This window comes from Taeniopygia guttata, chromosome 2 (assembly GCF_048771995.1).
Source record: "Taeniopygia guttata chromosome 2, bTaeGut7.mat, whole genome shotgun sequence".
In the NCBI taxonomy this organism is placed as follows: Eukaryota; Metazoa; Chordata; class Aves; order Passeriformes; family Estrildidae; genus Taeniopygia; species Taeniopygia guttata.
Window position 1 is genome coordinate 6,879,478 of NC_133026.1, and position 17,798 is coordinate 6,897,275.

The 17,798-nt window shown below is 40.7% G+C and overlaps 1 protein-coding gene across 10 annotated transcripts in view; it reads right to left on the reverse strand.

Moving 5' to 3' along the window:
* KMT2C (lysine methyltransferase 2C) overlaps positions 1–17,798 on the reverse strand; it is a 191,358-nt gene that overhangs the window by 158,110 nt on the left and 15,450 nt on the right. The window contains exons 1-2 of one of the 10 annotated variants that reach the window (XM_041714345.2): positions 14,961–15,339; positions 12,147–12,298 (exon numbers count right to left, since the gene is read on the reverse strand). The exons of 8 other annotated variants lie outside the window; for them this stretch is intronic. In XM_041714345.2, the coding sequence (XP_041570279.2) occupies positions 12,147–12,268 (122 nt within the window). In that variant the 5' untranslated portion in view covers positions 12,269–12,298; positions 14,961–15,339. Of the gene's footprint in view, positions 1–12,146; positions 12,299–14,960; positions 15,340–17,798 lie in introns of those variants that run through there. One more of the 10 variants, XM_030264246.4, reaches the window with a different exon arrangement.

The following is a 17,798-nucleotide window of genomic DNA, read 5'->3' on the forward strand; positions in this document are numbered from 1 at the left end:
TCCCTCCCACATAATAAAATGTGAAATCCCTTTACGTGCAGTGTAGCTCTTACACACAGCTGGTAAATGCTGCTAGTCTAGTCTCGCTGTTTGTGTCTGCAGAGCAGCTGAAGTTACATTTGGGATGGTTCAAGAGTGGATAATTTTATTTATTTATTTAGGATGTTAATAGTTATTACATGTTTTCATCCGCTGTGGACTACAGATACTATCACTAGAAAACATTATTTTACAAAATTGCCCTCTCTTTTCTGAGTATAACTTTGTTTTCAAAGTTTCTAAAAAAGAGAAAAAAAAGCTCTGCCTACCATTACATTTTCACCATCATCCACAAGATAAAACAGATTTAATACTTTTTAACATAGAAATAGAAAGCTGCTAGTTTTAAATGTGCTTCATTCTTAACCACTGTATTTTACCAGCAACACTTTTTTCCCCACGATGCATCTGTTTAAACTCAGGTGTTTAAACCTTAACTGCTGCCTCAAAGCAGCACTGTGCCATGGACATGCCTCTTGTTATCTCAACACAGTGTAATTGCAAAATAAACAGTAACCTATTCATCTTCATCATGTATTTGAAGTAATTAAAATATGATTTTAAAAACCCATTCATTTATCTGCCCTGCCCTTTCAGCACTATTTTACTGGGAGATTCTCACTCTCATCAGTGTGATGGAAAACCCATCATCCCCGGCTGGCTCAATCAATGGTGGTTGTTTCATTTCTTACAGCAGGATGGGGGGAACCTCCTTCTTCCCTGTTTTGTACATTCCTACCTCGTGTCCTTCTCCATTTTCTCTCTCTTTGTGTTGACAAATCCATTTACCTCCACACTGTCCATCAATACCATTAACTCGCTGCTCCCACCTTTTTCCAGCTCATTAAGAGCAAGGCAGAACCCAACACTAATCCCTAAGTCTGCCTTTTACTATTTCCACAAGGCTTCCACCCTTCCAATGGGTTTCACTCCTTGTTTCTTGGATACAAGCAATTTCAAACACGCTGGAATTGCAGCTCAATTTGTATTGATTTTTCATTACAAATTTCCACCAAACATTTACAGAATATCTGCACCTATCATTTTGTAAACTGTGCTGCATTACCATAAGTAAAATGAATTATTAACCCTTATTTCCCTTATTTTATTATCTTTAAAAGCTCAGCACTAACACATCACAATATGAATTCTTGAGACAGCTGTTATGTTAAGCAATCTACTTTTTATCTTTTTTTTGGTTGTATTTAGACTTTTCCCTCCCCCCCCCACAAAATTGTCACGAAGGTAACACAAAGCTGGCTTCCTGGATCTCAGCTTCTGAAAAGTATTAGGGCAGTTTTGAGTGTTTCCTATAAAAATTAAATTTCATGAGTGTGCATGCCTTGACTTGTGGAAGGTTTGATTTACTTGACAAGTAAAGCACATGTTGGCACAACAGGAGATATTTAATTGTTTATTATGTTACTGACACGATAAAGATGTTAATACTATACCAAACCTGTCTTTTTTCCTGCATATCTCAACCATTTTAAGTCTCAAATTATTTCAACAGGTTAAAATTTTTCAAGATGTAGTATCAAGAATTCTCTAAACTACAGAGAATTTTATCGCTAATAAAGTGATAAAAGCACAAGTTTATAAATTTAAATCTATACCAGAGCAAACGGAAATGTCAACCTCAAAGGTAAAAATGATAAAGACTAAATAAAGACACACAGAAATTCCAGGCCCCATTAGCTCCAGAACAAGTACATAAAGTCATCTGATAAAAGGACAAATATTGGTTTTCCTCTTTGCATCTGGATCCTACAGTAAAGGTAACATGTTTGGTTCATGGTCCCTAAGGGAAACTTTCCTTATCTAAACAGCTGGAATTAATGTTTTGTTGGAAAAAGTACAGTATTTTGAAGTAGAGAACCTTCCAATGAAAGCTCTGAGAAGATGCCAGGAAAATGAAGTTAAAGTAACACCAAAAATTTCACTTTCTCTATATACAGACACACCCTACCACCTTTTTTCTTACAGCCAATTCTACATCCCAATCTGCAGATATGTTGAGGGTTTCTTTCTTCCAAAAATGAGATCAGAAGTTGAGGTTTAGCTTCCATTGGAAAACAAAAATAAACGTGGGCATGAGTCTCATTAGACACACCCCACATTAGCACACTCCAACACCTAATTTCTTGCAGAATATAACTTAATTGGACAGCATAAGAACTTCAGCTTAAAAAACAAAACAAAGCAACACTGCCCAAGTGTTCTACCATTAAACAGAATCTCTTAGCAATGCCACTTAACTAATGGCTAAGCTTAATACAAAATATCACCAAATAGAAACTTTATTGGCTAAATACATTTCTGTTCTTCCTCTTCTAAGTCAAATGCAGACCTGTTTAAATGCTTAGCCTTGGATGTGCACATTAAAAAAAAAATACATGAGTCTGAGAGCCTGACTCAAAGCCATCACACCTGCACATGCAGGGCTGAGTAATTAACCTGTGTAGTTCATCAAGGACTATCTGAAAGCCCTTTGGTTTTTATGCATTCTGTTACCAGCATAATTCAGAGCATTTGGATGAAAAGCCTATATAATTCTAAACTATTATGAAAGCTTTTTTTAATGAAATCCTACAAATTCTTATGACTTCTTTATGAATTCTTCTTCTGAAGAATTGTGTTCTTTTCAAGCTTCCTTGGCTAGAAATTTTACATTCGGGTTCACTCAATGAAATCATAAAAATTAAAAGTGCTGAACTTACTAGCTAATAAATATACCATCACTACAACAAACCATGAAAGAATCCATCAATGGATTTGATTTTCAAAATTAGTGACAGCACATCTTAAAAAACAAACTGCTGAAGAATGAATGGCAGGGTGAAAAAAATCTCTGAAAAACGTCATCCACTCCTAAACAGCTTGGATAAAATTTGCTACCTTATTGCAGCAGCTGCAAAATTCCATCTCTGCTGCCTTCTACACACTTGGAAGACTACAGGAACCAGGTTTCACATCATCAGGAAAATCATGGTACAAATACAATGGTGATCTGACACGTAACTCACCAACACCTCAGTAAGAAAGGTTTTCCTTTTATCAAGGAGTTGCTCTGAGTGAGTGCAGCAACTACTGATGTTCTTAACCCATGTAAGGAAAAAATTCTAACTTTGTAAGAAACTCATTTCAAAGAGACAAAACAAAAACTACCAAGGCCAACCAGTTCCTCAACATGACAAATGTATCAAAAGAAAATGTACATAAAGTAAATGTGACTCAGATAAGCAGCTACTATCAGTTTACTACAGGTACCCTGTTTGAATAAAGCAAAATGAGTTAACAGTATTCTCCCACAATCAGATTTTTAATACTTGCATTAAATGTAAGGAAAACAGTAAACTCATATTATACACTTTTAAAAACAAATTTATAATAGGGGTATGTCTGAAGCTGTATCATAGAAAAAAAAATACCAGCCAACGAAGTATTTAGAATTTTCCATCCTATCATTCAGGAAGATCTAAGAATACCAAAATATTTTTAAAACAATAATAGAAAGTAAAGCCACATTAGAAAACCTCCCCCTAAAGCTTGCAGTTATTGCAGTACTTCTTAAGGCAGAGTTTCATGACAAAAATACTCATTTTGTGCGGCAGAGACACACAAAAGGATTCTTCGGGATGCCAAACACTTTCAGAACTCTCCAGTGATGACTCATCCTGTTATGTATACAAAACTTTCATTAAAAAAAAAAAAAAAAGTCAGTTGGCATCATTACAGAGCCTCAGTTAGCGATCTTCAACTTACTGCTAGTTCTTGTACAAAGTATTCTAAACACTGCAATGAAGTATTCTGCTATGCTAATTTTGGGGAGGAAAACGTGCAGCTTAACTTGAATGGCCTTTCTTACACAGAGTTTCTACTCTAGCTCACAAACGGCTCCAAGATGGCCTCAAACAGAGATTTTAGCTACACAGAAATTCTTTGTTGCTCCACAGCAGTTCCTTGCCAGTCGCGCTGATCAACTATTTTGCCAAAACCAGAAAAATAAGTCTTTCAAAATGAGTCTTGATGACTGGAACAAAAAGAACCACTTCTTAAAGGGAAAAAAAAAAAAAAAAAAAGCAGGGGGGGAAGGGTCGCTTAACTGCTCCTAAAAACTTTGAAAGCACTCCTCCTGCATCTCTCCTTAGGAGTGCGGCATTAATCCCCACCACCCCAAATTAATTGATTTATTTAGATGATCTGCTGTTCTGCAACAAAACCACACAGATGCAAATAACTGTGATGAACTGTGTTGCTATACTGACAAGTATGTGTTAATAAGACATCCTTCTTTTTTATATCTACAACTTCTTTGAAACGTGGTGTTGTTTTTTTTTAATTGGCTGTTGTTTGCTTTACTTACACACACAAATGTTTGCAAGATGTACTGAAACCAGAAGCCTCCCACAGCACTACACACAGCACAGCGAGCCTGCATCTCTCTCCATCAACTCTTTCCAGGCTTTTCCAAGTCAAGAGGGTCGTTTTCAGTCCTGCTCATCTTCTACCTGCAGGCAGCCACCTCCAAACCCAGGCAGGGAGGAGCTTGAGCTCCAACAAGCTTTGACCTCCTCAAACTCATCTCCAGATTTGCTCGGCACAATCAGCGAGTCTGCAGTTCGCAGCCCTCCCACAGCATCGTCTGGCCCAACTCAAACAACTGAGATAGAAATCATTTCCTTTATGTTCAATCCCTCCAGTCACTCACTTCTCTAATAATTCAGTTCCTAGTGTTGATCCTTTTCTAAATATGGCCACATAAGCATAAGCAGCGAGCCTCAGTGCCAGCTATGCAATTTCTCTTTCCCACTGGGGACAAGTTTTCCAGCATCTCAGATGTTTGCAGAACAGACGCCTCCCCCACCACTGCCACATATACATTTTATTTTATTTCTTATGAACGCCTCTTACCCACAGCAGTTACAAGTGCCAAATCATCTGATTTCACAGAGTGTCAAAAGAAAAGCCAGATCTAAGAACTTTTATAGCATTTTCTATCCCTCCTTCCTCTGCAACATGTTGATTTGGAAATAATAACTCTTCGTTTGCTCAAATTCCAGTGGCTACAAGAAGTCTGCTGTCCCTCTCCAGTCATTTACACTGATCACAGGACTTAATCAACTACACCATGTTTCTGGAAGTTTAAGCTGTCCATGGGTACTGTCAAGGCTGTATATGATCAAAGATACAAACTAAATTTGTGGATTCATGCTATGAGTCTCTAGCTTTAAGCATACTGATTTCCATGTTTCACAAAAAATAAACCTAAGGAACAGCCCATTTTTTACTGCTTCCAGACGAGCTATGAAGGCATGTGTTAAAAAGCGTAACAAAAACCTTTTTATTTTTTAATTTAGTTGCAAGTTTTTGTTATTCTCTCATTACTTATGTACTACCACAGGTGGTCATGGTAAATTACCAACATAATTTATGCCGGTTCTTTAAGTGCAAGTCTAGCTTACTAATTAAATACCAGGGAAAAAAAAATACAAAAACAACAACAAAAAAAGAAAAAAAAAACCAACAAAAAAAACCCACCCCACACCCCAGTCTTCAGCAGTTAAAAAGCAGAGGTAGAGGAAAGTAGAAGAGACCCCCAGATAACAAGAGAAGCTTCATATTTGTCTTTAGCAGACTATGTTTAAATGAAAGCAGACACCATTTTCATTTCCTTGCATTTATCAGCAGTGGATGGAAGAGGGCAGAGGAATAGGGAAAGCCTCTTCAGCAGAGGTTTGGGCAGGGCTGGGGTCTGGGGGGTGAACAAGGAGCCCCACAAAAAACAGGAGGCATTTCCAAGCACACAGCACAAACATAATGGAGGGTCCAGCACGGGCTTGGCTTCACCGAACAAACAAAAGGGGATACTTTAATCATATTTTAATGAGGCTCTGCACGTGACCTGGTCCATTAGATGCTGAAATGCTGCTGCAGTTACTCTACAGCCACCTTGGCATTTGGTGGCTAATGCTCCAACTGGCCTCTACAGTACCCTTGAGGAAGGAAAAATAAATAAAGCTGCTGCAGCAGCTTTGGTTGATAACAGCATCAATACACTGGGGGTTTAAAAGATCTGTAGATCCACAGACATCAGCACCATCAAGTGTGAAACCTTAACTCACTAATAACCAGTTCTATCAGGAGACATATTACACAGAATAATTAAGTTAATTTATATTATATAAAAACAGGTTCATTATACAAATACAAATATTATTTAACTAATAGAATGAATCAGAACCTAAGCTATGCAATAGACATTTAACATCAGAAAACAAGATACCATGGTACCTTAAGGCTGCAAAAAGTGAAAAAAAATCCCTAATAACCACAGCAAAACTTGCTAACAGTCCAGAAATCCTGCTTTTAGAGTCTGTTTGTCTCTTATTGCCTTCAAAAGGCAGTCCTGTTACATGCATACTATTTTTTTCAGTTTAAATAAAATTTCCCTGATGTGCTCTAACACTGTCAACCACATCTTTGGAAAGCACATAGTCTGGTTTTCCCACACATACATTTTTATGTATCCTGACAATTATAACCACAATTCACATTGAAAAGGTGGTCACAAAATCAGCATTTACTGTTTCTTCTAACACTTACTACACAGCACTGATGCTAGTAGGTAGAAGGATCAAGAAACTCCCAAGTGAAAGCCTCCTGTTCTCATACTCTGCAGCTGAACCGTGGAACTCCATGCCCATCACACTGGAAGTTTGTGTGACTGAGAAGAGGCTGGACACATTCAAAAGAGATTTTTATGCTCAACAGATCTGACACTGCAATACTATCCTTGATTCCAAAAATCCCACACTTCTTTCCCAATCTCCCAATCAGGGGTTTGGGGAAATATCATTACAAAATTACTTTTGTTTTACTTTCCTATTAACCACTGCAGGAAACATGGTGACGGGACATGCACATCTCTGATCTGACCCAGCACAGATGCTGTTTTGAAATAAATAATTTCTCCAAATTATTTTACAAATAGACTGTGAACCAAGAAAGCTCATCATACTGTCCAGATCATTGTCACATCTGAAGATTAATCTTTTGCAACATTGAACTTTATTTCCAGCCTTGTATTCAATATCCTGTACTCCGAAAACTGAATCTGTGACTGTGCAGCTTTTAGTGGCTTATAGATGTTTCATTCCTCCAAAAGACTGGTTCCTGATTTCTGGTGTCCTGAGAGTCCCATGTGGACTTCCAGATATTCGGTTCTGCATGGGGGGAAGCAAAGAAAATGTCCAAGCATCCTACAGACCTTCCCCTCTAGGATTTTTGTCCATATTGTACTGAAAAAGTTGTATAGTTTATCTCTTACTCAGGGATTTACCACAGCAAAACAATAACCTTGAGGCAAGCTTCACATCCTGCAATCATGCTTTTTAACAAGATGTTTTCAGAGTCAAAGAACACCTATATTTCTTGTATTTAAGCAACATGAAGCTCTTCTGGCACATCAACGGATCCTCCTAAGTCGCTGAATTTCTTGCACAACATCAGAAATAAGTTAAAGCCCCTCTGTCCTGAAATACAATTACCTGACATTTTGCTGCTATCTTCTAATCTGAAATAATACTCAATCAATACCTTTATATAGGGAATTTGTAAGTTTTTGCTTCTTCTTGTCACTTAAAGACTACCAAGAGAGATTCATGCAAGGTTATTCTGCCCCCACCTTGGATAAAATCCTGACTTTGAGCACTCAGGCTCATCTTTTTGATGGAATTTGACAAGCATCTTTAAATACCAGGACCAAAGAGCCAAGGAAGGAGTTTTATGAAAAACAGCTGGTGTTCACTGACTCTTGGAACGTTCATCCTCATTCCTAAAAGTTGCTTAATTTCACCCATCTACTTTCCATAAGGATGTGGTCAATGTTCATGAGGAAACCCAGTAAAAGACCAAGTGTATTATGCAGAATCCCATGACCTGGATGGTTCTGACTTGGAGTGTGTGTACTGGGCTGGCACGGAGCTCTGTCAGTAAATTTCACTTTTGCTGCTCAGGTAAAATCAGGGTATAGGATGATCTGCAGAAAGTTTAGTTCTGATGAGTTTAGCAGGCTTAGGAGGCTGTTTGAAGGACTGGAGAGGAGATTACAGGAGAGATTACTTCAAGATACATCTTCCTTCAGTACAAGCTTCAACTCCTGGAAGGATTCTGCAAATTGAACTCCCTAAAATGCAGCCACCTCCAATCCTTGCTTCTCTTAAAGCCTTAAGAGACATAACCCCTCCACTACTGTTTTTCTGCCCATAACTATACCATCTTCCAAATTTCTCAGATGTAATTCCATGTTCAGAAGATGTTACAGAACAGACAGAAAAAAATGCCATTATAAACTGCTGAAGCAACCACAACCATCACTGGCTTTTCCATTACAAAGAAGGCCTGGCAAGACAGCCTTCCCTAGAAAAAGTCTACTACTCTTCACCTACAAATGTATGTCTTACTTACCAAGAAAGCCAACTAAGTAGCTCTCCTTTACCTGCCTCCTGTCCTGAAACTTCTGGCGCAGGAGATGGTGAGAAGTGCAAGGACAAGATGTGGAGTACTACACGCAAAATTATTCAGCCTTACATCACTCTGATAAAACTGAACACATAATATCAATTTTTCAGATGCTGATTGTGCTTGATGAAATCAAGTACCTGACAGTAGGCTGGGTCTCAGAGGCATGAAATACCTATCTAGCTCAGGAAAAAATAAGCCTAATTCTCTCTGAGTGACCCCAAAGTGCCCCTTTCTTCCCTTTGCACACAACAGGACTGTGATTCTTGCCAGCCTCTGCAAAGCAGTGGGAGTAAAACATGACTAATTGGCCAGTAAAAGAATAATAGAGAAATCAAGAACAAGTTTGTGCAATTTATAATTGTTGTGATTTCAGCTTAGCACTGTTTCACAGAATCTAAGTTGACAGTAAACTATTCTCACATTTTCTTGATATCTGAAGAATGAAGAGCTATTCCAAAATGCCTGGTTTATTTTTCTCTGAAGCATCCTCTTCCCCACAGATTTTGATCATGCAAAGCAGCAATTGGTTAGCTCTATTCAAACCAGTATGTGCAGAACAGTCCAGGCTATCGAATTCTTACTTGTACTGATGAATGTTTACTCTCATGACTATTTTATTTCAATGGAAAACTTTCTATTGACTTGACTTGTCTTTGAAACAGAATTGTGTACCTTAGAGAATACCCCATCATGCTGATTAATAATTAAATGAATCCATACAGTACTTATTCACTGACAGTTCTTTATTTGGAGGTCCAGAGGCATCAATAATGAAAACTCTTCTGTAGTACTGGCAAAGCTGTCAGCAGCAGATGTTGAAGATTAGGCAGCCATGAGGAAAGAAATAAATATAATATAGGATGGTTTAGATATCAACTTTATGTAGGTCTATCAATTATCAGGGGGAACTACTTCTCCCTAACCTTTTCATCTCTCAGCTTTCACCGGAGAAAACAGCAGCCAACTATCTTCATCAACATGGGTGAATGAGACATCAGAACTGGCCAGAGCCATCCCTGGCTACACAGCACAGCCCAGCAACTCTGACTTTCTGGTAACAAACTCAACTGGAGTCAACCATTTTCAAAATACCCCCAAGGGAAGCAATAGAATGGCCCGAAATAGAAGCTTCTCACCAGTTCAGCTCCAGGATTCTAAAACTTTCTATGGAAAACTGACACAACCATCGCAGCTACTAAACCACAGCCATCAAGACACGTTCAATATCTACATGCATTTCTGAAAAAATGGAAGAAAGTAATTCACTAACTCCTCATAGCTAAACATTCCTCATCATTCCAGGTGGATTTTACTATCTGAGGACAAATATACCAGAAGAAAAAAAGAGATGTGTCTAACTATTTTACATCTTGCTGACTAATAAATACCTGAACAAAATCTATACAGCAGACTGCTCTCCCCAGCCCAGTTTCAAGGATTTTTTAATGCAGGACTGTACCCTGATACAAAAAAAAAACACCTTCCAGACTTCCTCACCATCACTCTCTTCTTCCAAGAACTAAACTTCAAGTTGTAATAGTTGTTTCTGGAGCTGCATAAAAATGTCTTCACATGGCTCCCTACACTGTTTATTTTTCTTAATTTAAAAATCTTGGCTTCCTTTAACAAGGTGAAAACAAAGATGACAAGGAAACAGAAAGGAAAAGGCAACTAAATACACATTAGTGCTTACAGACAAGCTACCTCACCAAGGTGGATTAAGGTGAAAGGGAAAGGCAGAAATCCATGCCCCTCAACATCCATCTCCCATCTGTCTTCCAGATTATATTCCTGTAACTCTGGGTTCCTTTTTCCTGAGCACTGCAAACCCACGATGCTTCCAGAAACCCTCCACCTTGTTTCTGTACCCCTTCCTACATGCAATCAGCCTTCTACTAAAATACTGCAAAGCCAAAGTGAAACGTTCCCAATGAGAACAGCGTCTCAAAGGTTAATAGTAGTTCTTACTGCTCAATCCTGACCTCCATTTTATGGCAGCCCTGAACATACACTTAGTCACAGTTGTGGCACAATGACTTCTGCCACAACTGTGACTAAACCTTCTGTACACAAGGCAAGGCTGACATGGCAGTGACAACACCTAGCACACCTATTATTTGACCCAGATCAAGGACCTTTGAAAACGTTAGAAAATATTCTAGGTTCATTCATTCCCTCATCACTCTCCTTGACCACTGCTGGTGTCTTCTTGCATGCTAAATACATTCTCAGTAGTGCCACAAAACCATGCTGACAAAATTGCCCCACTCAAGCCTAAGGGCAAGGTGACTAAAATAAAGCTCTGACCTTATTCCTTCTCATTGCTCCAGATACACCATCCTTGCATAGTCCCATCCAACCCACCCCTTCCCACTGGCCCCATCCTCTTTGTTCCACTAAATACATCACATCCTTTCCTCTTGTTCCTCCTGCTTCAAAAAAGCCTTCAAATTGTATTAAACTCAGTACCCTCACAAGTCACTTGATTCAAAGGCGGCAGATTTCTGCAGAACTGTAAGCCTAAATAAGAATTCTGTTTGAGGTTTTCTGAATTCTGGAAAAAATACAGCTCCCTTTCCTCTTGGTCTAACTCCACCTCAAACAGATCCCACACCAAATTATTATTCCCAGAACTGCCCTTTTCAAAATTTGTCCATTTTCTCTACAGCATCTGATATTATACGCTAACAGAGACTGCAAACTGGTTAATTATAAAGCAGGCAGTAATAACCTGCTCTCACATGCACTTCTTCCTGAACAGAGTCTTTCAAAAGCAACCTACCATCTCTTTTTATACTATCGGGGCATTTGGGGCCTAGAAATTAAAAGAGGGGGAAAAAATAGAGAAAAAGGAAGATCCAGAGTAAAAACAACATGGAAGTGTGTGTGGTTGGAAGGAGCACCTAGAGCTCCATCTAAAACAAAGAATTCATTCCTGAAACTGAATGATACCCAAGAACTGCAAGTCCTGGCCAAACAAACAAATAAATACACAAGCAGACTCTTCTTTTCTTCCATGCCTTTATCTTTTCTAATTAAGTAACATTACACAAGTATTCACCTTTTAATGCTTGGAAATCAGGATGAAGACACTGGACAAAGAGGCCAGCGTGAAATATTTTATTTTCTAGCTGTATTACAAAAGCACCATCAGCACAAGCCACACTTACTGTGTAACATTTCACCAGTGAGTACAAACAAGAGGGAGACTTCCCTGAAGAGACAGACAGAAACACAGAGTGCTATGACTAACTTCCAACAGACGTTATGGAGGAGCCAAATATCCTCCAAATGCATGATATCATCTATGCTTGTGCCTGGCTTTGGACCTCAACACTGAGATGGAAAAAAAAAAAATCTAACGAGGAAGGCCACAAATAATTATGCTCCATTTTTTTAGTCAAAGATATTTCCAAATGACAAAGCTTAACTGTGATGTTTCGCCACTCAACTCCATCTGAGATGTCAGGGAAAAAAAAAATCTGTCGAGACCACTAAAAGACACATCTGTTTGCTGAATACATTCCACATCAGATTACCAAACACAAAGACGTGAACGCTGTCAAACAGAAGGCGCTCACCTATTCCCAAAGCCACATGACAGCTCCTCTGCCACGCTTTCCCCAGCGAATTTCCATGACATTTCCTGGTTCACCTCAGCCGTCCCAGGGAGCAGCAAATGCCATGAATCGCAAGGAGACATCTGATATCTGTGATATCACACGCTGGGATCCTGCCAGAGAACCACAACATGCCAAAAGGATTTCGCAGAGGAAAGACAGAATTATAAAAGACTAGCTGAAGGCCCACTGTCAAACTGGATTTCAGTACTTCTTCAAACACCTTATGTCCCAGGGTTTCCAGGAGCTTTAGTAATTACTAAGATTGGAACTGCCTAAAAAAACCAAAAGAGTGTCTTTCAGCTTTTTTAGAGTATGCTTTTGACAATACTCCAGAGCCAGTCCCCCATCCTCTTGGGCTATGTGTTTTATACTAAATGGCATATATCAAGTACATACTCCTCCATGCTAAGAGTTTTCTATCCACCAGAATTGCAAAGCCGTAAGATTTAACAGCAGTGATGTGAAAAGAACACTTTTACTATTATTTTTAAATAGCTGAATAAATTAAAAACATTAAGTCTGGAAATATACGTAAAGCACATACTGAATGGTCCTTTTAGCCTAAAACAAAAGGAGAAACAAATACATGGCTGCTTTTAATTTCTGCTCTGCCATTTACCCTTAAGAGATCATTTTCAGGCAAGTCCAATGAACGGTCACATTAAGAAACTGTACATGATGCAACTACTTTCTACTGGTATATTATGTAAACGACAGTAATATCACCCCCTGTGTACTCCCCTCAAAAAAAAAAAAGCTTCTAGAGAACATTTTGCCAAAACTCTGCAGGAGTTTATGCTCGGGAGAAAATAATACAGGAAAAAAAATTTTGAAAAAAAAAAGGAAAAAAAAAGGAAAAAAGAATAAAGTCAATGTAAAGTCTGACAAAATAATTATACAAAATTAAATAGTATTCCTACAAAAAAATAAAGTATTTTGACTTAAAAGCATCTATATTTGATGCTGGCAGAATATTAGGTATTATTTTGCATAGAACAGACAAAACAAAAGAAGAGTCATAAAACAGTTTATAAAGATGACCTGTAAGTGAGGCAAGGAACTAAAAACTACAGATACTTGAACTCCATGTATATTCTCAAAAGAAAGGCCATTTACAACAAAGCAGTAAAAGATGTATAACCAAACCTTTTAAAAACAAATGTACAATAGTCATCAGTGAAGTTACTGAATGGCACTTAGATGTAGCTGATCATACAGCACTGAGAAAAAAGTCTGTCTTGTCTCCTGCTTCTCTCTTACAAGTAGATGGTTGAAATATTTCCACTCAGCAGTCTGAAAGCTGCAGTTATTTTCTGTAGCAAGTGTATTTTATTGTGCAGGAGCATCAAACACCACACACAAACCATCACCATGATATACACTCAGCACAAAGACCCCTGCACGTAACCTCCAGCTTAGGAGCTGTGTGCACTTCAATACCCAGCATTGTACAGAGTCACTGAGAACCTTTAAATGTCTGCCCAGTTGTTTCAGTTTTGCTACAGGAGTACGAACCCACTACTGCTTTATTTCTTCACATGAAAAAACCCCAAACCATTTTCATACTGATCTTCAGTTCTTTCAACAGCTCTACGCCAAGTAACACTATTCTAAGGAAAAAGAAAATGAAGCTAAACAAAAATCTAAACTAACTCAGGAACGCTTTTCAATTATGTAAGAATCCAGTTAGAGTGTTAACTAATGATTTACTGGTGAGTAGTGTTTAGTATCCAGAATTAGGCACAAGACCGAAAGAGTTTTTCAGGAAAATACAAAACACTACACAAATTAACTGGTTCGTATTTTGAAAGCAGAGGTTGTTACGTTGGGTGGGTTTTTTCAATCAGCCTGCTACAAAGTAAGGCCACTGGAAAAAGGGATAGCCAGCCTCTCATACTGCCCAAAAAAAAAAAGGAAATAGACTTGTTTTCTTTACAGTTGTACCAAGTTTGTTAAAGCCAGCCAGTTACATAACACTTACTTTGACTTATGACCTATTTGCTCACATAAAAATCATCATATATGATGGTCTGACCATCCATTATGCGCTAGAAACATAGTTTATTTTTTTCAAGCGTCTTTATTTTTCTCTCTTAGTTTAGAACTACAGTTTAAACCAGTGAGAGAATCACCTAAAATTAACACTATAAAGGTACGCGTTGAAAGCATGCAAAATTAAAATGGCACATTCTTCAAAAATAGCGTGCACCGAATACTTCGAAATATTAAAGAAAAATTAACCCTATCTCCATTTTCCGTCTCTCTAGTATTTACATCAGGAAGCGACAAAAAATATAAAAGGAAAAATAAATAGTTGTGCTATAGGTATCCATGTAAAGTCGTATTTTTTAAAGGCTATCTGCGGGCACACGTGTGTAGGTGTACCCAGGGCAGCGCTGACCGGATGCCCGGCTGCGCCCGGGTCAGAGCGAGCGGGGCTTTTGTGGTTCTTTCTCCCACCCACCACCCTCCTTTTCCTTATTTTTATTTCGTGAACGGCCGCGGATTATCCACCGAGCGTGTAACTTGAACCTCTACACCCACGTCTGGACGCGGGTCCGGGTTTTTCTTTTTTTTTTTCTTTTTTTTTTTTTTTTTTCTTTTTTTTTTGACCGAACGGCGTCGAATCCGCCGTGCCGAGTGTCAGCGGCGCCCAGTCCCCACGCCAAGTTTGCCGCCCGGTCCCGGCGGGTCCCCCCGTCCCCGGGGAGCCGCTTCCCGCTGTCACCGCCCGCCCTCGATACAAAGAAGTTCAGCGCCAGCCGTACTCACCCCCGGCGAGCTGGCCCTGCGCGACATCGCCCAGCGCCGCGGAACCGCTCGCAAATCCCCTCTGGAAAATGGAGGGGCTGGCACCGGTGCGATCCGGAGGGAAGAGAAGTTATTTACATGGCAGGGCCCGAGCCCAGCGCGCAGCGGAGACGGCGATGCTCAGCACTGCCCGCGGTCTGCCATGTTCGTGCCGCTCGCTCGGCGCTCCCCCGGCCGCTGCCCCGGGGCCTCGGGCGGCTCTACAGGGCCCCCCCCATGGCGGCGCCGCCGGGGAGCGATGCGCCACAGCCCCGATCGCCGCGGAACTTCGGCTCCGGGATCCTCCCCGAACCAGGCTGGGGCCGCCGGCGGAGGAGGGCGGAGGGGGAGGGGAGCGGGGGGAAGGGGAGGGGAAAGGGAGGGAATTAAAAAAAAAAAAAAAAAAAAGAGAGAGAGAAGAGGAGGGGAAAAAAAAAAAAAAAAAAAAAAAGGGAGCCGAGGGAGAGAAAGTAGATCCGACGCAGCCGGGCGCCGCCAATGTGCGGACCGGAGCGCTGCGGCAGGAGCGGGGCCGCCCGCGCTCGGGAGGCGGAGCGGCGGCGGCCGGAGGCGCAGCGCCCCCGCCGGAGGCTCCCCCGGGCCGGCCCCCGCCCCGCACCCCCGCGGGGCCCTCACGTCCCGGGGCCGGCCCGGGAGGAGCCGAGCGGCAGCGCCCTGCCGCTCCCCCGGCCTGTCCGGGAGCACCTCCGGGCGCGGCGGGCGGCAGCGCTCCCGCTCCCTTCCCCCCGCGCCCGCACTTTCCCATTTAACAAAGCGGCGCAACCAAAAGTTACGTTTCCATAGACGCCAGCCGCTTTCCTGGCGGCCCCTCCTCGGCTGCTGGGGCTGCTCTGGGAAAGCCAGGGTTTCACGCGTGAAAGATTAACGTGGGACTCCGGGGATCGCCTTTTTTTTTTTTTTTTTTTTTTTCTTTCCTCTTCCACAGAATCACAGGACCCTTTGGGATGGAGATCAACTACTTAAAGCCCCGGCCAAGGCAGGGTCACCTGGAGCAGGTGACACAGGAACGCACCCGGGTGGGTTTGGAATGTCTCCAGCGAGGGAGACTCCGTGCCTGCCCTGGGCAGCCTCTGCCAGTCCTCTGCCACTCTCAACGTAAAGAAGTTCTTCCTCATGTTGAGGTGAAACTTCTTGGTGTTTATTTTTGTGGTTTTAGTTAGTGTTTTAGTTTTCTGTATTTTCTCTCCCCCTCTCACGCTCCTCCAACGTTTTCCAGGCTGCTCTACACTTCTCTAAAACGATCTGGACTGGACAAGCTAAGAAAGCAAAGCTTGACAAATGTCCATCTACAAATGGCTCTTTCCTAATCCTCCAAATGCTCCCTGCCAATTTTATTCTCCTACAGAGAGAAAAACAAATCAAGAAAACATTACGCAAGTGTCACTTCACTTGCATTGATAGATACTTGCAAACCAATGGGTCCTGCCAATTTGAGCAGTAACGCAACTACCTTTGTTCAACTTCCCTTCACGCAAAAACCCTGAAGCAGCTGTTGTGTAATGCTTCTGTCAATCTCAAGTTTTCTTAAAATTTGTTTAAGTATCAGACATCTGCAAGACACAGGTTGACACATTGACAATAATCTGACTTCTCTGCCAAACAAAGTAAGACCATGCATCACCTCTATTTTCTCACTCATCTTAATATTTTTTTTCTTATCAAATTATCTTCTGTCACACCAAGCTGCAGTTGGACATAGTTAATCGGTTGTGGACAAGCAAGTAAGTTCAGTATTGCCTTATGAGTACTGGTTAGAGAAATTCTCAATAAATGCACCTAGGAACTCAAAGATACCATTTCATCTCTAAGACTGAACAAAACAAACCCAAATTCCCACACTGATTCTCAGAATGCCATCTACCCAGGTAGAGGGAGTGGACCAATGCTCCCTCTCCTTCCATTTTCAACTGGAACATGTTCTAGGTGCCCAGCCTACAGGAAAGTTTTTTTATCAAACTCATTCTACAAAGATGAAGATAAAATTTTAAAAAGAAAGCACTCACATGAAAAAATCTCCAGGTGTTTACTCTGAAACAAGTAACTATTGTATGAGAGCCATTGTGCCAAGTTAGTACAGGTACGGACACATAAATATATTTGGCTACAAGGTGCTATCAAGCTCTGGCTTATCAGCACATCTCTGTAACCACACGTATTAGCACACTCAGTCTGCTGCAATGAGAAGGTTAAATATGTTATTCTAAACCTTAGCTGAGATGGTGAATGTCAGGGGTTTATTTTGCAGTGAGGGTTGGTTGCCTTGGTCCAACCAAGTGGTGAATTGCAAAGCCCCTACTGAGGCATTAATCACTTTGCCTCTTCCCTTTCACACTCACAGTCCTTCAGGTTCAGCCAGGACAAGCCCCTGTTGAGCATCCATCTCTGCTGAATTTAAACACTTTTCTACCCAGTAATTCTCAGACCAATTAAAGTAAGTTCTTCTTCAACCAAAGAAGATATCAAACAGCAGACAGAAGCTGTGTGTTTTCCAAAATGTATTTTAATAAAAGGAGTGTTTAGCGTCATTAGGTTAAGCACGGCTGGACTACCAAGTTTTCTGTGTGTCATCTATCCCAAAATTGCCTGTTTTCATGGTACCATTCCAGGTGATACCCCTGCAGCATGACTGACCCTCCATCAATTCACATGGTCTGTGCTGCTGTACCTTAAACCTGCATGTTTCTCATGTTACACTGTTAAAAACTTTAGGTTCTAACCTAGAAGGTAATGGGTCGCCTGACAAGTTTAAGTATGCTAGCACAAACAAGTTGTAATTTAGTAACAGCTGGTTAAAATAAT